This window comes from Penicillium verhagenii (assembly GCF_028828195.1).
Source record: "Penicillium verhagenii strain IBT 33310 chromosome Unknown utg000005l_segment0_segment0, whole genome shotgun sequence".
Lineage (NCBI taxonomy): Eukaryota > Fungi > Ascomycota > Eurotiomycetes > Eurotiales > Aspergillaceae > Penicillium > Penicillium verhagenii.
Genome location: NW_026643169.1, coordinates 2,329,255 through 2,350,089, shown reverse-complemented (window position 1 = coordinate 2,350,089; position 20,835 = coordinate 2,329,255). Strand labels below are relative to the sequence as shown.

At 47.2% G+C, this 20,835-nt stretch overlaps 4 protein-coding genes across 4 annotated transcripts; all 4 read left to right on the top strand.

Moving 5' to 3' along the window:
- Positions 1 to 2,573: 2,573 nt before the first annotated feature.
- On the top strand, positions 2,574 to 4,168 carry N7466_004399 (putative ubiquinone biosynthesis monooxgenase (Coq6); the record flags this gene model as incomplete). Its single annotated transcript, XM_057163796.1, has 2 exons — positions 2,574 to 2,745; positions 2,811 to 4,168. 2 exons carry the CDS (start codon positions 2,574 to 2,576, stop codon positions 4,166 to 4,168), a joined length of 1,530 nt encoding a protein of 509 aa, XP_057022477.1.
- A 4,617-nt stretch (positions 4,169 to 8,785) lies between these two features.
- On the top strand, positions 8,786 to 11,381 carry kexB (kexin kexB; the record flags this gene model as incomplete). The annotated part of the gene is made up of 2 exons (XM_057163795.1): positions 8,786 to 10,530; positions 10,595 to 11,381. 2 exons carry the CDS (start codon positions 8,786 to 8,788, stop codon positions 11,379 to 11,381), a joined length of 2,532 nt encoding a protein of 843 aa, XP_057022476.1.
- A 585-nt stretch (positions 11,382 to 11,966) lies between these two features.
- N7466_004397 (sorting nexin-4) lies at positions 11,967 to 13,575 on the top strand (the record flags this gene model as incomplete). The annotated part of the gene is made up of 2 exons (XM_057163794.1): positions 11,967 to 12,260; positions 12,385 to 13,575. 2 exons carry the CDS (start codon positions 11,967 to 11,969, stop codon positions 13,573 to 13,575), a joined length of 1,485 nt encoding a protein of 494 aa, XP_057022475.1.
- A 2,683-nt stretch (positions 13,576 to 16,258) lies between these two features.
- Positions 16,259 to 20,593, top strand: N7466_004396 (uncharacterized protein; the record flags this gene model as incomplete). Its single annotated transcript, XM_057163793.1, has 4 exons — positions 16,259 to 17,654; positions 17,708 to 19,110; positions 19,162 to 19,364; positions 19,441 to 20,593. 4 exons carry the CDS (start codon positions 16,259 to 16,261, stop codon positions 20,591 to 20,593), a joined length of 4,155 nt encoding a protein of 1,384 aa, XP_057022474.1.
- Between the last annotated feature and the right edge of the window lie 242 nt (positions 20,594 to 20,835).

Below are 20,835 nucleotides of genomic sequence, written 5' to 3'. Positions count from 1 at the left end.
TGTTATTGCGCTAGCAAGTCGCGATCTCGAGGGTATACGCGCTTAATGCATGAGACGTAGCCAAGGTTCCATCCGATAAGAGGATCAATAGGGGTGCGAGGCATCTCGCTTAGCTTTGGATGCAAGCCACCAAGTGGGATATGCGGGGGAAATCACCGTTGTGTCACCTCGATAAATTGTCTGACTTTTTTTACTCAACAAGCCAAATGTTTAGGACTTCTGAAATATAGGCTTGTGAGGAGGTTGGGGCTGAAAAAGGGGGAGAGTTTAGGTGGGAATTGTTTGCTCAATTAACATGTCTACGAGGATTCTGCGAGGCAAGTTGTACCTTGGTGTACAAGCATGGGCCGTCAAGCCGATATCTGCTTTTGTTGGGGAAATATGATGAGCCAATACTTTGTTGCGCAGCAGTGTGGCTTGGAATACGGAACGTGTAGCGTCCTGCGCGACAGGGATGCGTTGCGAGGAATCTTAGCGCTGCCCAATGTATCGGCATTTCTTTCAAGAAAAGAGGGGGATAGTGGAGGCATTTTTATCATCCAACAGCCTCTGTCTCTATGCTCTAGAACTCTGTGCATTCCCGTCTCTTTTGTTTCCAAATTTCTTTCTGGAAGCCTTCTACGCCTTTCCCGTTCCCACGAGCAGCATTAAAGAATCTCTGAGATTAGCACAAAAATGAATTATGAGCATTTGTTTGATACCCTGTGGAACTTTCAAACTTTATATTTGGATTTGAACTGGCTCTAATAATTTCGGAGGATTAATTCAACAAAGGGTAAGCAATCTACAAATGGGCCAAGAGGACTCCTATTCGAGGAGAAAGGAGACCATCCTGTTGCCGAACGGAGACGCCGGCTTCCAATCACTAAAGAGTTGATACATTCCAATATGAATTTTCTATCTATAAGCAACATGATTGAGTTCATCGGCGTTCCAAGGTTGGAATCTGGAACATTCGGCTATAACCATCAGAGCCGCTCAGACAACGCGGATCATTGGATTGGCCCGATCTTGGCACGGTGCCGATATTGGCGGGGCTTTGACAGTCAGAATACCGAGCGGAAAAGAGAACCTAACCAAGCTGAAGAGAGGCTAATTTCAGAATTCGAACGTGCATGTGATCTTAATTGCAGTTGCATATTAACGCCCATGCTCAATCGATTACTCTGCGCATGATGTGTTGAATCGGGAACGTCAGAAATCATGAACCCGTATTCCGTCCCTCTGTACGACAATGCCAGCAGGCTTATTCCGTTCTTTAATGCTAGGGGAAAATCCGGATAATTTCACCGATAAGCGCTCCCGTTTTCCTTGTTTTTTTACCGTTCATGGAGATGCTTTGGCTCACACTTGGTGTTGAAAAGCACAGGGTAGATGAGATCATTTGAGCCTCCTGCGGGGCATGCCACGTAGGTTGGTGAGAGTAGCCCCCGTATATAGCTCAATGTCTTGAAGATGTCCATACACGTTCCGTGCTCTGTCAGTGGCTCAATGGCTCCGAGATCGACAGCCGCGGCTGGGTTTTCGATACATCCGCTGAAAAGGATGCGCTGTCATGGAAATTAATTGCCGATTAATTTTCTGACATGTCTCGATCTGTTCAAGGATGAAGTTCATTGACCATGAGACTGCATTAGCTCGAGGGTCTACCATGGCATTGGTGGCCACTAGAACGCCAGCTGCAAGCCACGAGACGGTTTGTCACATCGAGAGGTTTTGAGCCTCTGAAGAATTCTGACGATGCAATGAGCAAGTGTCGAATGCGGAATATTTTGCTTGTGAAATTTACGTGGGGAATTCGACAATTTGATGTACAACACTGAAGTCCTGGCTTGTGAGTTGTAGTGAAGCAAGGCATTTAGGATTGAAATAAGGTTTTTGTTTATGTAACCAAGTGTCTGTAATGTCTTCATCAACCAGCTCGCATAGCTCAGTTGGTAGAGCGCGGCACTAGTAATGCCGAGGTCTTCAGTTCAAATCTGGATGTGAGCATTTTCTTTTTGCATTTCTTTTTTAATGCTTCAATTGCCTTGATGGAGTAATTGGCAATTACAGATCTACATCAGTCTGTTTCATATATGATCTAGATTGTTTGAAGCTATATCCGGTTGTGATTCCAACCTCTACCCTGATGGTAAGACCATCAGTATAGAAGGAATGGTAGCTAGGATAATTGTAAGAACTCTGTATTTTATTCAACCTTAGGTTATGATCTGAATAAAGTTCTCTAGTAATTCACTATATCTAGGGGTTTAGGGGAAATCATTAAATTATTTTGAAATTACAACAAGCCAAAAAGAAAGCAAAAATACGGGACGTCTTAGTGGATAGAAAGGCTGAGTCAAAACAAAAAGAAATTGCTCACATCCAGATTTGAACTGAAGACCTCGGCATTACTAGTGCCGCGCTCTACCAACTGAGCTATGCGAGCTGGTTATGATGTAATGTCTAGTCCTATGCTACATGTTTTCCATGGTTCAATGTTGCAAGGCGGTGAAATAGAACAGTAATCATCGGCCCACCGACGCCCTGCATAATGTTTGATCTCCATCAGTGTTGATTATCAAAACACAATGCGCTCGATCTCAAGGGTGGCGTTGCGCCCTTACGTTTGCCCATCTTGCCGGCATGGCATTGGTGCTAGCCGACGGCAATTCGGCACACAACCACATCAAAACCCCGACATCTACGACGTAGTCTGTGTCGGGGGTGGACCGGCTGGTCTGGGGTTGTTGGCTGCACTTCGTACGTCATACACAACATAATACCTCGTGAAACATACGGAATGAACTCTTATTGATATCTTCTAGGAGCTTCACCTATCACATCAAAGCTCAAAGTCGCCCTCGTTGAAAGTCAGGACCTCGCCAAGGCTCGCGGATGGAGCCTCGACTCCAGTCAGTTCTCCAACCGAGTCAGCAGCTTGACCCCATCTTCGGTCGCATTCCTAAAGAAGATCGGTGCTTGGGAGCATCTGGATACGGACAGGGTGCAGGATTACCAGGAGATGCAAGTGTGGGATGGTGAAACCGGGTCGCGAATATCCTTTGACTGGTCTTCGGAAACACCTGCGTTTGAGGATTTGCAGACCGTTGCTACCATGACCGAGAATTCCAACCTTGTGCGCGGGCTGTTGGGACGTATTGAAGCTTCGGGGGATGAAAATCTGACCCTGTTTTCTAACCACACGGTTGCCTCCATCGAGAATGGATCTGATCTTCAGTCGTCCGAAGGACCAGATCTATCAGCTTGGCCCATTCTTTCCGTGAAGCCGACAGGCCCCGATGCTGAGAAGCTCGCTCCAACACGGATTGCCGCCCGACTTCTTGTTGGCGCTGATGGTATCAACAGTCCTGTGCGGTCGTTCGCCGATATCCCCACACAGGGCTGGGACTACAACCGCCATGGTATCGTGGCAACCCTCGCACTCGCAGATCTTGACCCATCCACATTAAGCAACGTTCGTACAGCCTATCAGCGCTTCCTACCTGCACTTGGCGGACCTATTGCATTGCTCCCCCTCCCTAACAATAATGCAACTTTGGTTTGGTCTACACGGCCTGAGCATGCCGCATACCTCAAGTCTCTTCCCACTCCGGCTTTTCTTGCCATGGTCAACGCAGCTTTCAGCCTCTCTATGACTGACCTTTCCTATATGATGGGAATTACGCACTCATCATCTGAACAAACATCACACGAGGACGAGCTCAACTGGCGCCTCAAGCATACCCCACAACCATCTCACATCCCACCTAAAGCTATCGGAGTGCAAGAAGGAACTGTTGCCTCATTCCCTCTCCGCTTCCGCCACGCGGCTCAGTACATCTCTCCTCGCGTTGCCCTTGTCGGCGACGCAGCCCATGTCATTCACCCGCTTGCTGGTCAAGGCCTGAATCTCGGGTTGGCAGATGTCGCCGCTTTATCGCGGACCATCGAGTATGCTGTGAGCCATGGAATGGATATCGGTGATCTCCTTACGCTAGAGCGATACTCGTCAGAGAGATACCTGCCTAATGCTAAGATTGGCGGTGCGTGCGATTTGCTGCATAAGATGTATTCTGTTACTGGGCAGGGACCTATTACCTGGGCCCGCAGTCTGGGACTGGAGGTTATCGATCGATTGCCATTCGTTAAATCCTTCCTGATGAAAAATGCGGAGGGTTATTAAACTTAGATACTGGGTTTGGTTTTGGGGTTCTGTATGGACCCAATGTATATTATGTTTATCTATTATTCAACATCAAACACCTTAGTAGTAGGTGTTCCAGTGCATGCAGTCATTTTGCCTTTGCAGCATTACATACAGTAATAGTAGGTAGTAGGTATGAAACCTCCCGACATCCATCTCATCCAACCTTCAAATGTTGGAAGTTAATTTTCATGAAGATGCAGGTTAACTCTTTAAATATTTGAATACCCTTCAAGGCTATGGATCCAGATTACCTAAATACTTGCTATATAGAGATTTAGAAGTACTCAACTTTTCAGAAAGGATTTGAACCTCCAGTCAGGTACCAATTACATGTGTAATCGATTCCAACAGTAATTAATCTTAAGCTCGCGAGCCGAGGCCCACAGACCAGCATTCGTGATGTGCTTCCAGTCTAAGATACCTCGGTCGCGCCTATGTAACCGCAGCACTTGAGGATACACATGCAGATTCGGCCTTTCACCGAACTAGTGGCTGCCTCGATGACGGACCTAAGTATTTCTTTTTCCCCGGAGAAATCCAGACTACTCAGTACTCAGGATGGGAAGAAATCAGACTATACGACAACATTTGAAGTTTTTCACAAGCGACTTTGGGAGGAAGAAGGTATTGAACGTATCCAAACAGGCATTTCATTTAAGGAGGGAGGTCAGATTACTTGTATATACTAGTATGTACAAATTTTTATGATTTAAAATTGAGAAACTGATAGTAATTATATTTCCATTGTATGAAAGAAGCCTTTGCATTTGCATAACAGTGAAGGGAAACCTAACTAAGTAGGGAAAACCTTGACCAAGACGTATGGAAACCCCCGGAAACCCAACATTGAAACTTCACAACATTGAAGAAATCATTTACTAGGTTTCCTTGTTATAAATATAATTCCACATCATATCACAGGTAGAAGGGGTCAAGCACTTACATCCTTTCCACATCCCATCTCTGTTAGCTATATAATTCCACATCATATCACAGGTAGAAGGGGTCAAGGACTTACATCCTTTCCACATCCCATCTCTATTAGCTATATAATCCCATATTATATCATAAGTAGAAGGGGTCAAGCACTTACACACTTTCCACATCCCATATCTATTAGCTATATAATCCCATATTTTATCACAGGTAGAAGGGGTCAAGCACTTACATCCTTTCCACATCCCATCTCTATTAGCTATATAATCCCATATTATATCATAAGTAGAAGGGGTCAAGCACTTACAACCTTTCCACATCCCATCTCTATTAGCTATATACTCACATATCATATCACAGGTAGAAGGGGTCAAGCACTTACAACCTTTCCATATCCCATCTCTATTAGCTATATACTCACATATCATATCACAGGTAGAAGGGGTTAAGCACTTACATCCTTTCCACATCCCATCTCTATTAGCTATATAATCCCATATTATATCACAGGTAGAAGGGGTCAAGGACTCAAGCACTTACACACTTTCCACATCCCATATCTATTAGCTATATAATCCCATATTATATCATAAGTAGAAGGGGTCAAGCACTTACATTCTTTCCACATCCCATCTCTGTTAGCTATATACTCTCATATTATATCACAAGCACTATAGAAGGAGTCAAGTACTTACTAGTCTTTTTTCAACCTGGTATTTGCCTTGCGTATTGGCTTGCGAAGGTCCTGCTGCTACAAAAGCGGCAAAGACGACCATAGAGAGAATAACCAAGAATTTCATGTTGACGCTTGTTATCTTTAGAAATTGGCTTTGGTATAGTAACAATATTGAGCACTCAAGTGAAGGAATTGTGAAGGAGAACAGAAAACTTCTTTATATACCAAGATGATCACCCTAGTTATGTGAATAGTACGGCTGAATATAAAGTAAGGGATAAAAAACATTCAAATGTTCAATGTTGGCAGCGTCAACCACATGCAGTCAACAGATCGATGCTTTTGTTACTTTTAAGTTTTGAATGGTTGATCAGAATCTATATATTTGTGCGACGCTGCAGTTATGTCAAAGCATCAGATCTGCAAGATATAGATCAATCCTATTTGATAGCTCAGCTACTGCTCGGCAGCCTGCACGGGCATCAATAGATCTCCTCGGATATAGTATTTATATTCAAGTGAATGTTAGCCAGGCTTACATATTTCACAGCACTTGAGGCGTCACATGCATGTACACCCCCTTCACCTCCCTTGCATCCTATATGCACTCTGCACATGTGTAAATATTGAAATTTGTATGAACCATTCTTCACGATGATATGAAAGTTGTTTGAATCTTACATCAATCGTGATTAATGCGAGGCTTAGGTTTGGTGGAAGATAGCACTTGAAGACTAACAACTTGGAATCAGCTCAAGCCGAGCCTGATAATATTGAAAAGGAACACAACCTTTTCTCCGATCTCACAATCAATCATAAACATTATGATGGCAAAGGGCTCATCCTATTCAGTTGGGCTTGAACTGGCGGGTTTATGGTACATCATAGATGAGCCTTGCACATGTGCATGCGGTGTGTTGGTCACTATGATTGATCGGCACTACTTGAAGATCCGCAGCTTTCAGATGGATCAGAAAGTAGTCAAGCTCCCAGGAGGCACGACAACCCCAAGTCACATATGCACATGCTTTTCCCAATACCCTATTGTCCCCCGGGTCTTAAAGCAAAACGATTTCAACCTGATCACTAAGCAGAATCATGACAAACCATAAGCCCAAAACAAACCTACTGCCTCTGATGCATCGAAGTCGCCCGATCCTCACTCTATCTGCCACACTCCACCATCTGAGCCTTCCACCGTCCGACAAAAATGGCGCCGAGACTCCCTCTAAACTTGCAATGATCTGTGATATGATCCTTGCCAAATCACTGGCTACTTCGCAGATGGCTGAAACCACCGAATGTAGTAAGTATTCTATTACCAACATCAGCAACAGCCTTCGCCGGTTTGAAAATGTCAGAGCACCGGGCCCCAACTCGTGTCAACCGACAACCAAGCATGACCCCTCCGATGCTAGAAGCACTGTGTGATCATTTAACCACAAATCCCGGGCCATATGTCGACGAGATGGTGATTTTTTTATGGAATGAGTTCCAGGTCCAAGTGACAAATATGAGCCTTAAGTTGGCTCTTGGTTTAGTTGGCTGGTCAAAAAAGGTGCCTCGACAGAGAGCAAAGGAACAGAATGCCGATTTACGAGACTTCTACCTATATAACTTATTAACTTCCGAACCAGCAATGCGGACCAGGTTGATAAGTCGGTGAAGGGCGACGCATTAAGCTATAGAAAGCCCGCCAGATCGATGATTCTCCATTAGTATACTGAATATTTGGCATCAAGTTGTTTATCCCGTTCATCAAGCATCCTTTTGTGACAGATGATATTCCTCTTTTCTCGTTCTTTCCTGTCGTGCTTATAGGGAAGCGATCATCCTTTATATAGTTAAAGATGATTACTAGCCACAATTCTTTACCGCCAATGTAAAGTTTTCCCCACTCGAGTATGTGTAGAGAGTGAAGTGGTGAAACTGATTTCGAGCGCGTCTGTATACTAAATAGAAACCGACAAGACGGACCCACTCAATTCAAGAACAAAAAAAGAAAAGCAAAAAGAAAATGCTCACATCCAGATTTGAACTGAAGACCTCGGCATTACTAGTGCCGCGCTCTACCAACTGAGCTATGCGAGCTGGTTATATGTTAATACTTAATTTGATGGCGTAATCAACCTTTATATCATTTCGCAGTACCAACAGTCTTCGACTCATCCAAGGCGTGAGTAACATTACATGTGTGCAACGTACATCCCCCGGTTCCATGGGTGGAATCAATGAACCAAGTGCAATTTGGTTGAAGACAACTTGCAATGTTGGATTAAAGATACTTTTATTTCATGCTGAATGTTTGTATGAAAGGAATCTGTGATCTAACCAAATCTACATTTGCCAAGCACGGATATTTGACTACCTCGGATGTACTCAATGTACAGAAAGACTTATCGTCCGGAAGGCTAAATAGTCGGACAGACTGGTGCATTAGTTACTCCGTACGTGTCCAGATATCGAGTTAATAATGGGGCCTAATTCTCATGACGAGGACATAGAAATCCCTACGTAAGCCGTTTTCAAAGGTCAAAGCCGCAAATCGCAAACCGTGGTCTTTGAATCTTTGATTGGAATATCTTCAAGGACAAGTGCGATTGCCCACCACTCGTAGTATTTGAAAGGGGAAAAAAAATACAATAAAAATAAAAATAAATGTAGTAAAATAAGAACCAAGCAATGGTAACACCCCTTGTTCCAAAATTACATTTAACTCACCAACTCAAAAGCCCCCAAAAGTGGACTGTCAATCGGGTCCCGTGTGTTAGTCCTGGTACCCTGACGATCCTCCTATTCGACGCCGCAACTTGCCACCTTCATCTCCTTCCTTCATTGTCTACTCGGGAGAGACATTCAGCCTCCTCCTTTTATCTATTTTACTGTCGAAGGGTCTGGTACCCCTGTTAATGGCAGCTGTCTTCTATCTAACCTCAGCTTGATCGTTTGATCGAGCAACCCCAACCCGCCCGCATCCAACAATGCGTTTCGTCAGCGGGATCGCCTTGGCTGTCGGCCTCGTAGGCGCCGCCTCCGCCGCGATTCACCCTCGCTCCCAGGACGCTCGCGACTTCTTTGCCATTCACCTCGACGCTACCACATCCCCCGACCATGTTGCCCGCATGCTGGGTGCCCGACACGAGGGCCAGATCGGACAGCTGGCGGATCATCACACCTTCTCGTTACCGCGCGATCAAAGCTCAGATCTGGCCGAATTGCTAGACGATATAAAGACCAAGAGGACGATTCGCAGGCGATCGGGAGGAAATGTTGCTCGAAGTGCAGATCCACTGGATTCTATCTTGTGGTCAGAGAAAATTGCGCCGCCCAGGCAACGATTGCAGAAACGTGCACCACCTCCCTCCGAAGCTATCAGCCCCCGAGTCAATGAAGTCCCCGATAAAAGCGCGATCGACATCCAGAGTGAAATTGCCTCAGCCTTGCAGATTAGCGATCCCATATTCAAAGAACAGTGGCATTTATTCAACCCGTTACAACCCGGTCACGATCTCAACGTTACGGGAATTTGGCTGGAAGGTGTGACAGGCCACGGTGTTGTCACAGCAATTGTGGATGATGGACTCGATTTTGATAGCAATGACCTAAAGCCGAACTACTTTGCCGAAGGTTCTTACGACTTCAATGAAGGTGGACCGGAGCCTCGTCCTCTGCTTTTGGACGATAGACACGGCACGCGCTGCTCAGGAGAAATTGGTGCTGCGAAGAACGAATATTGTGGCGTCGGTGTTGCATATGGTAGTAAGGTGGCGGGTATTCGAATTTTATCTGCGCCGATTGACGACGTGGACGAGGCCGCAGCTATCAATTACGAGTACCAGAAGAATGACATCTTCTCTTGCTCATGGGGACCCATCGATGATGGTGCCACAATGGATGCACCCGGTGTTCTGATTAAGCGAGCAATGGTCAATGGCGTGCAAAAAGGACGTGATGGAAAAGGCTCCATCTTCGTGTTCGCCGCCGGTAACGGTGCGCAGTTCGGTGACAATTGTAATTTCGATGGCTATACCAACAGCATTTACAGTATAACAGTCGGAGCCATTGATCGGCAAGGAAAGCATCCGTCTTACTCAGAATCATGCTCTGCCCAGTTGGTGGTTGCATACAGCAGTGGATCTGGCGATGCGATCCACACCACTGATGTGGGCACTGATTCTTGCTACTCGAACCACGGTGGTACTTCTGCGGCTGGCCCACTTGCCGCAGGCACCGTGGCGCTTGCTTTGAGTGCTCGACCTGAGCTGACATGGCGTGACATTCAGTACTTGATGGTGGAGACTGCAGTTCCCGTGAGCGAGACAGATGGAAGCTGGCAAACGCTTCCGTCTGGCCGCAAGTTCAGTCACGACTGGGGCTTTGGCAAAGTTGATGCATACGCCTTGGTCCACAAGGCTCAATCCTGGGAACTAGTAAAGCCACAGGCCTGGTTCACCTCGCCCTGGCTACGAGTGCATCACAATATTCCCCAGGGCTCGGCGGGATTGGTTAGCCGGTTTACTGTGACTGCAGACCAGCTCAAGGGCGCTAACTTTGGTCGGCTGGAGCATGTTACTGTCACCATGAATATCAACCATGGTCGCCGCGGTGATCTCAGCGTGGAAATGCGCAGCCCGGCTGGAATTGTCAGCTACCTGAGTGTAGTTCGCCGACATGACAAAGAGCCCGTTGGTTACATAGACTGGACCTTCATGTCCGTTGCTCATTGGTATGTACCCTCAAGCATCTAAAATCTCGACTTTATAAAAACCAACTAACGTATTTCATCACAGGGGCGAGTCTGCCGCCGGTGAATGGACTGTCATTGTTAAAGACACCGAAGTCAATGACTTCACGGGCGAGTTCATTGACTGGAGATTTAACCTGTGGGGCGAAGCCGTCGACGGATCTACGCAGGGTCTCCATCCATTGCCGGACGAGCATGATGATGATCACCCGTATGAGGAGGCCCATGTGGCTACGACGACTCTCGAGCCTGGGCCAACCAAGACCGACCCTGCCACCACCAACCCGGATGAGCATCACGATCGCCCTGTGAACCAGAAGCCCACTGGCCAACCTGAAGCGCCTGCAGTGACTCAACCTGCCGATGAGGAGCTCGAGGTAGTGAACAATGGCACCACTGCCGGCAGTGGTGCCTCTTCGAACGGTACCTCCGCGGCAGATAACTATCTATCGTCCTACCTTCCAACATTTGGAGCCTCGAAGCGCACTCAGGTTTGGATCTACGCATCCTTGGGTATGATCATCGTTTTCTTCATCGGCTTGGGTGTCTTCTTCCAACTCCAACGTGTGAAGCGCCGCCGAACCAATCCTCAAGATGATTATGAATTCGAGATGATTGAAGATGAGGATGAGATGCACCCCATGACTGGACCAGGCGGACGTACCCAACGTCGCGGCGGGGAACTTTATAATGCTTTCGCTGGGGAAAGCGACGAGGAAATCTTCAGTGACGACGAAGCAGAGAAACCATACCGGGATCGACTAGCCAACATCCCGGAAAGGGATGACGAAGAATCATCTTCAGGCAGCCACCTTATGTCTGAAAAGCCCTAGATGTTATCTTGCGACTGTTATTTCCCCTTTATCATCTTCATTCTACTTCTTCACTTGCCTTTGCATTGCGTTGGGGCTTGTTTACTTATTTTACATTTGGGTTATACTATGGATTTATAGAGGCAGCGTTGAACGTCCCGAAGGAAATCGGCTGCCTAGGAGTTGTGTGTAAATTTGTTGAATACGTTATGATGAAGAATGTCGAAAGCATTCTTTGCTTACTGGCTAAAAATCATGGAAGTGAAATATTTGAGAGTTTGAGTTATTAAAAAACATTTTTGACTGTTTAATTACCCTTCAGTTGTGCAGTTCTTTTTAGTAATAGTAGTCTCTCACGGTTCGTACGTATAAAGCGAGCGATGACGACGTTCCCGCTTTGGGGTCTCTCCTCTCCGCCTTGGGGCAATCGCCGATCATCCAAGTCCCAGCTCCCTCAGCTTCTCCCGCTTCTGCCCCCACTATTTCACTATTCGCATATCCTAGAGCCTTGAACCTTGAATCTTCTGCCATTTCTGCTTGCATTGCTGAAGTCAACACAACTTCTCTAAATCGCCGGGTGAACAACGCGTCACAGTTTCCCCCGCGATGGACCAACATGACGACTTCGACAATGTTTCCTGGAAACATGATGTCGACAGCGATGTCTCCCGACCGACAACCTCAGGCACAGATGTGGAGGAGTCACATAGATATGATCATGACGCCAATGGCAAGCGGAGAATGAGCTCAGCCCACGAGGAACCCCAGGCTGGTCCACTGGCCGACGCTGTCGACTTGGCAGGTATCGGCGACGGTGTGCTCGAGTGCCGAGTCGACTCGCCCTTGAAAGAAAATGACGGCACAAAGGACGCTTATATCTCATACCTGGTCACATCAAATGTATGTGTTTGGTTCTTTAATCTGTTCAGGGAGAGCGGAGTTTCTGGCTGCCTGCACAGCCTTCGCCTCGGCACCTTGCAGACTACCCAGGAACACCCTCACTAACATATTTGTGGCTCTGTAGACCGACTTTAAGGCCTTCCAAAAGCCCGAATTTTATGTTCGGCGACGATTTACAGATTTCTATTTCTTGTACAAAACTCTCTACCGTGAATACCCAGCATGCGCGGTCCCGCCGTTGCCGGACAAGCACAAGATGGAGTATGTGCGAGGCGACCGGTTCGGCTCGGAGTTCACGACACGGCGAGCATGGTCATTGCATCGGTTTTTGAAACGGCTGACATTGCACCCCGTTCTTCGTCGCGCACCTTTGCTTACTATTTTCCTGGAGTCCTCGGACTGGAATGCACATATGCGACTACACTCTACCCGCGGGTCAACAACTGCCTCGTCGGAGAACGCCCCAACCAAGATTTTTGATAACTTTACCGATACATTCGTCAACGCCTTCACCAAGGTCCACAAGCCCGATCGCCGGTTTATCGAGGTGAAGGAGATGGCAGATAAGCTAGACGAGGATCTATCGCATGTGGAGAAGACCGTGGCGCGGGTCGCACGGCGTGAATCCGACCTTGAGACGGACTATACCGAACTTGCGTCACAGTTCCGCAAATTGGTTCCTCTTGAGCCTGCGGTGGAGATGCCCTTGCAGGTGTTCGCTGCATCGGTAGAGGAGACTGCGCGTGGGGTACGGGGTTTGAAAGATCATACCGATCAGAACTACTTGGGTTCCCTGCGGGACATGGAGGCATACATTCTTTCGGTCAAGTCGCTCTTGAAGACCCGTGAACAGAAGCAGCTTGATTTCGAGGCTTTGGTTGATTACCGCAACAAGGCCGTTGCTGAGCGAGACTCATTAGCTGCCAACCCGGCTGCTTATTATGCGTCCAACCCCCTGACTTCTTCCCCTGCCTCTTTCATCCGCTCCAAGATGGAGGATATGCGCGGAGTTGACCACGAGCAATCTCGCCGCGAGCGTGTCCGCAAGCTCGAGCTACGCATCGATGAGCTCACGCGGGAGGTTGAATCAGCAAAGACTACGTCTGAAATGTTTGACGAGGAGGTCGTCCGCGAAGTGGCAGATTTCGAGCGCATCAAGGCTGTCGAGTTTCGGGATTCCCTTGGGTCTTTCACGGAGTCCCACATCAATTTCTACCAGGGTGTCCTGTCAACCTGGGAACGCTTTATTGCAGAAATGGAAGGCGATGCGGAACTCGGCCATGACGCTGAATCGGCTACTTTGGGCGCACGGTAATCCTGCCGCAGGGCCTACCACTCTTTATCATTTTTACGAAGCTCTGCTAAGGGTTTGATATATCTGTCCATCATCACAATTTACTTAGCTAGTCTATTACTATTATTTGCGCTTCCATACCCGCAATACCATCGTCTCTTCTTGGCACTGATTGCCCTTGATCGATTTTTGATCTTGCATAAAAACTTCTTTGACTTTTGACCAGGGTATAATATTCTTCAACCTTGGAGTTTCTGCTCGCATGTGTGAGGTCCCTTGCACATGTGAGTAATTAATTCCAAGGATTTCCCAACAACCTTGGAACTACATACAATGTATATAGTAGTATTCCTAGGCCTGGTAGTTTAAGAAACATGAATATTTAGGGAAAACCTGGGCAATTCCTTTCTACCTGGAAGCACTTTTTCCAAATTTCATGAATAATAAAGAATAAAGTGACTTGAATTTGCCATGATACTACGTGCCCCTTTTACAATATTGTATGTATTGTTTCAAGTCCACGCCGATCATCAATTGATAAATCAACAACCTCAGCTACTTATTTGCAAAAATGACTGGGAAGATTTGGGAAAAAGCAAAAAGAAATTGCTCACATCCAGATTTGAACTGAAGACCTCGGCATTACTAGTGCCGCGCTCTACCAACTGAGCTATGCGAGCGGCTATTGATACCTGGGATCGTCACGTGGATATAGAAGCTAGTTAATCATCATGAATCTAAGCGCCTTGTCAGAACCTTGGAAAGCGAAAGTTCATTCAGTACTAGTATAGAGTCGAGACATCAATAGCCAGACATTGTAGATCATGCCACTAATTGATCAGTAGTTTAGGCCGTGGAATCTTTCAAAGTATGACAGTTGCTCTTATCAACAGTCTAATTAATATTGTATTGATGGTTTAAAGCAATTCTGTTCTCCCAAGGTCTACTCTTTGGGCCTGTACAACATTCATCCTGACTGCCTATATTAGGCGGCTAATTATGTTTGTATCATATAACCAAACTATTTACCCTATCTTCAATAACAGCTCGCATAGCTCAGTTGGTAGAGCGCGGCACTAGTAATGCCGAGGTCTTCAGTTCAAATCTGGATGTGAGCAGTTTCTTTTTTGTTCTCCACATTTTTTGCATTGTGGATCTCACGAGGCGCATCGCGGCATTCAATTGTTCGAGTACTAATCTCCAGGGCTCCAGATGATAACCACCAGTCAACATTGAATGGCCCCTGCTTTTTTGCCGCTGGCTTCGGCCATGGACTATGCACATGTGTACCCGGGCGTATTTGACAATCTTTGATGGTTTCTTCGATGTTCACCGGGGCGTCGACCTTCAAAGCTCCCACATGTGCAATGTTGAGGTTCCAGGTCGAACATATATATTCACATGCATGCATAGATTCTTCCCCGCCTAACATGTGCATACGCGGACTGGACCCGTCTTTATTCTGTTGGATGGCTAAATCAGGAACCTTGAAATACATTTTTTGGATACAGGATCAATTGATCCATGTCAATTAGCATTCGAAGATTTGTGTAGCCTTTGAGTGATGTTAGGAGGTATCTGAGTTCAAAGATCATTGTGTAGTATGCATAGGGTTCATGCAGGTACAAGGTTTGACCAGACTCTGATCCAAGTTAGATGCATAAAGTCCTAATAATGTCGAGTTTCGTTTCAATTGTCGTAACTTGTAAGCTAGGGCCCATGAGTATCAATGATAATGGTGATAGGCATGTTAGCTCACATGCACGGACCAATTGATTGAGCCGAACCTGAGGCACCTTCATCCGACGTGGTTGGCAGTGGCTAATTGATTCGCTAATGAAGACAAATGGGCAAAAAAGGTCACTTGAAATGCGCCTTGATTACAATACAAGTTGAACAATAATCTGTTCCTGCTAGTAGATTTCCGATGTCATCCGTGGTGGAGCAGGATTGATTAACCACGGCTCCAGCATCTTTGTTGAACCAACACTCTCCACTTGAACTATGAAAATATAAAAAAGAAAAATTGCCAAAAATGTCCGGGGAATAGAGACATCTTTAAATTGAAAATTTTATTATATTGAAAAAAATTATCAAGGCCGCGTAGGGAGTATCGCTTTCGCGATTCACTAGGGCCAATCGCGACCAGTGGTGGCCTTGGGCCCCGCGCGAAGGCTGGGTTGCCAGCCACCAGGATAATGCAAATGTATAGAGCTGCGCAACTCCTTAATTTTTCCCCTTCAAAATTTTGATCCTGTCCCCTTCTTCCCTTTCACTTCCATTCCTTCTCCCAAACTTTGATATTCCCCTCATTCTTCGAGTTCTCCTCCATTGTCTCTACTCGGACGATTTTCGTGCGACGGTCATAGTCGAATTCCCCGCCCCAAGTACTTGCGCAACCCAATTTGGCGCAACCTCGATTTTATTCTCGGGCAAGGATGCGGTGAGATTGCATCAGGCATTGGGCACAGCTATATTGCCATCACATCTTCGTCGAGATAAAAACAAACCATACGTATGTCGAGCCCGCTTCACTTTGCCAAGTTCTTCCCATCGCAGTCTCAAACAATGCCTTTGTGAATGTGATCAGGGTTGACGAGAATGTATTTTAGTTGAGACTATTCGTGCATCAGAGAGAGATCCGCTTCGCTCCTACTAGCCCAGCAGAGCTTCTATTCGATCCGGTTAACTTTAGCAAATTAAAATGGACCCAACGGTAATGCGCAATTTGCCTGAGATGGCCAACGGTGGCTCCCACTCCTCAAATACCAATGGCGCAAGGACAGCCCCAGACAGTCAAGACCACAGTGGAGTTGGCATGGACACGGGGAGCTATGCCAAACATCCGGATTATGAGCCAGTGGCAGAGCAAAGCCCGTCCAAGCCATCCAGATCCAAAACAAAAACAAATTCAAGGCAACACCCATCAGGAGGATCGCTTTCAACCAGAGCTAGAGACACCGAACCGAACTATACCACACATCACTCTGGTCCAGACACAGCATCGGGATTTTCGGACGAGTCGCATACACCTCGAGGCCTTCCACCCATCTCTAATCTTTCAGAAGCTGAGGTGGCCGCCCAAGAAAACGAAGAATCGACACCACTAAAGGGCTCCGCCGGTGCGAGTCCAAAATCAATTCCGAGTCGTTCGAATACCATGCGCTCTACATCCTCACAGCGCCGAGATTGGGCATCAGATCGCTCGCCTCTTCAAAAACTCGAGGTGACGCTGAATGGAATCAGCAAAGAAGAAAAACGAGCAAGGGTCCAGGAAGCAGAAATGCGACTTCGAGAGCGCCTAGCCCGTCAAAAGGTGGAGAAAGAGCAGGCTGAAGCAGCGGCCAAGATGCTGGCCGCAGCGGCGGCTGCTGCTCCTAAACCTAGCTCGAAGCAGGGCTCAAATCTAGAGAACAGAACGCCCTCTAGCGCAAATCGAGAGCGGGAGCGCAAACCCATCACCCTTGAAGACAATGGGCGAGACGGACCGGTAGCCCCTCGACAGCCGAGAGAAGCCCCAGTGCGTCATAACAGGAGTATTTCGACGAATCCTCAGTACCCGGTCATGAACGGCCCCGAAGATGCCCAGTACGCGCGTGCACAGGCCGCTATTCCCCAGTCCGCAAAATTGGGCCAAGTTCCCCGAAGATCGATAACAGTGAGTGGCCCAGCCGCCAAGCCTGGGCCACCCGGTGATACCATGAGGCATACTCGCTCAGTATCTACGCAAGGAGCCACCAAGCAACGAAACTTTGTTGCCCCAGTTGCTTCTCAGGTCGCCGCTATTTCTAACGCCCCTGTCGTTCTTAGCGAAGATACTGTGGCGACCCCTCCGGCAGCACGAGCCGTTCAAGGAAGTGCTCAATCACTCTCCAAGCCTAAAAAGCAGACTGTATCATTTAATGTACCACCACCGACTCCGCCCCCGATTTTCGACTGGAAGAATGCACCCGTTCTACGCCTGGAAATGTCAGATTTCGATTTTCAGAACCTTGACATGGAAAAGAGTAAGGCCTGGTGGGAAGGTGGTGCCTCGAAAGATCGTAGAAAGAGCAGAGCCCTCCCAAAGAATTATCAGACACCCGCTCAGAAGTTGACAGGTAAGATAACCTTCCAAGAGGAATAATTTTATAGATGAACTGACAAGATGCAGGAGTCACCCAACACAAGAATTTCGAACCGAAGTTGTTCCTTCAATGTGGACCACTGCTGCGGTATACCGGAATAAAGAAAGTCAACGCCACAGGCCCCCAAGGCACTGTTGCCAAGGATATATGGCGAGGCTCCATCCTAATTGTGACAAGAGACTCTCGTTCATCATATAAAAGCCCGCCTACATTACGCCTCTTCTCACAACCAATGAATCTCCTACCTCCCCCACCCGCAGAGATCAGTCGTGAGGATGGTGTACAGCTCGCGCCCGAGTATATTGACCCTACTGCTGGTCTTATGAAAGTTGGCCGGGATGGAAGACCGCTTTATGTTAAGCCAGTCGATTATCTCGAAGAAGAGGTTGATCTTTCTGCGGTGGAGAACGACGATGGAATTTATGAAATGAGCCCGAGCAATGGTGATTACAAGTCAGAGGGATCGGGCCAACCAATCTCCGTAAACCGAATCCATTCAGTCGACGGTGAGACTGCTAGCTTGCACCGAGATATCGCTGGTGTGCGCCTTTACGCCGATACCGCCAGAGACGTGACATTCTGGAGATTCAGTATTGAGGTTGAGCTTGGTACAACACAACAGCGGATTGCCTACCGTATCAACCAGGGTCCTGCCTTAGGTTTCTGGGTACCAGCCGTTGGACAGCCCATGAATATCATGTACCACAGCGGTAATGGGTTTAGTCCTTCTGTTGACTCCAACCCCTTCTGTGGGCCTGATCCTTTATGGCGCGATATCCTCAACGAGCACCAGACTCAACCATTCCATGTGATGATTGGTGGCGGTGATCAAATTTTCAATGACAGCGTCGTCACAGATTCCCACTTTTTCCAAGAATGGACTAAAATCAAAAACCCTGCCGAGAGATACAGCATGCCTTTTACTCCGGAATTCCGTGCTGAGGTTGAGCAATTTTATTTGCATCGCTACGTCTCATGGTTCTCACAGGGTCTTTTCTCCCTTGCCAATTCCCAAATACCCATGGTAAATATGTGGAATGACCATGAAATCTTTGAAGGATACGGCTCTTATAACCCGGAGTTTATGCAAAGTATGGTCATCTCAGGCCTGGGAAGAATTGCATACAAGTACTACTTGTTATTCCAGCACCACAGTGTTCCGGACGAGACCGAGGAGGATGAGCCTAGTTGGATTCTTGGTGCTCACCCAGGTCCTTACATCCAGCAAAGAAGCCGAAACCTTTTCATGTCCCTGGGCGGTGACGTTGTTCTCTTGGGCCTAGATTGCCGAACTGAAAGGACAAACACTGGGGTCCTCAGTGAAGAGACCAATGAATTGATCTGGGATCGATGCCACCAAGAGATAGCTCGGGGCGAAACTAAACACATGATTGTACTCTGCAGTGTTCCTGTCGCCTATCCTCGTGTGGTAAGTGAAGCGTCTCTGTTGTGGCTAGGAATTTTACTAACAAATCACCAGGCCATGCTCAAGAACTTTATGAATAGCCGAAAGTCACTAGGAAAATCCGGTATGCTCGGTGGACTTGTGAATCGATCTGGCGCAAATGTGGAAGTGTTTGATGACCACTGGGCTGGCAAGCAGCTCAAGTCCGAGCGAACATGGCTGGTTGAAGATCTGCAAGATTTTGCTGCAGAGAAGTCTGTTCGGGTCACAATTCTGAGGTAAGTTTGGTCTTGCCCTTACCCTATGTGATGGCTGGTTTCCACTGTGGATAATAAACTAATAATAAAATCGCAGTGGTGATGTTCACTTAGCAGCCATCGGGCAATTCTATTCAAATCCGAAATTGAACCTTGCAAAGGACAAGGATTATCGATACATGCCCAACGTCATTTCGTCTGCCATCGCCAACGTTCCGGAGACGGAGCTTATCTCAGACATGCTCAACAAGCGCAACACTGTGCATCATATAGATTCAAACACAGATGAAGACATTATTCCAATCTTCATGCAAGACGTTGATGGTAAGCCCAGAAACAACAAACGTCTGCTGCCTCGACGAAACTGGTGTTCAATCAGAGAATACCGTCCTGGTTTGACGCCCGCTGGAACGCCTGACTCCTCGATTACACCTACACCCGAGCCTCGCCCCAATAAACTTCAGCGAACGCTGTCTTTAGGACGTGGTGATAGGCCCCCCGAGACCGGCCCCAGTAAAGCTGGTGGCCTGTTTAGACGACTATCTGGACGTGGACCACCACCTACCAGAGCCATGAGCTTTGGCCGCGAGAGTGGCATGCCTGCTCGACGAGCCAGTATAGACTCTACTGCCATCTCTCGCCCAATGGAAAGTGGGGACAGCTACTTCACAGGGGCAACCCAGGAGCCCCAGCCCGGTCGTTTCCACCGAAGACCTACAAACCTGAGTGACAAGGCCGCCAAGAAAACCAAGCAAGTTGATGATGGCGTAGGCGCCTTTGTAGACCTGGAAGGAGGTCTAGCCATCACCTTGAACATGGAAATCAGCCCATCGGATCCTTCCGGCATCACCATGCCGTATAAACTCCTCGTGCCTGCTTTGCGGTACGAGGGTGATGGTGATGAGCCCTTGCCTACACCTGTCACAAAGGGCTGGCGGAAATGGCTGAATATGCCGCGTCGCAAGAAGAACAGTCGTGCGACTAGTGATGACTATGATGACGAAGAGGAGGAAGAGGATGAAGAAGAGGATGCCGACGAATACGATGACGATGATACCTTGAATAACACTCGTGCGAATGCAGTCACTGCGCATCCACAGCATGATTACGAGGGGTATCCTGGTAGTGATGACTCTGAAAGCGAAGTGCCTCAACGATTGCCATCAGATGTTCTCGCGGATTCATCACCCGAAGAGGAATACGACGATGAACCTGCTCCGAGGCGGAGGAAGTGGTTTGGAAAGAGATGATATTTTTTTTGAGTTGTATTATATCCTGATGACTTACGTTGGCGTTTTTTTTTTCGGGGAGATGTCTTTTTTTTGGGCTCTTTACGATGTGAATGATTCGCTATGATCTGTTTTGCTGAATTTTTTTGTTTGATTTATGATCTCAATAATATCCCTTCATTCTTGCGACATTAAACCCATTGAGTCACCTTACCTAAGGGTTTTGAAGATGAATGTTTCCAAGTGTTTTTTTCCAGTCATTC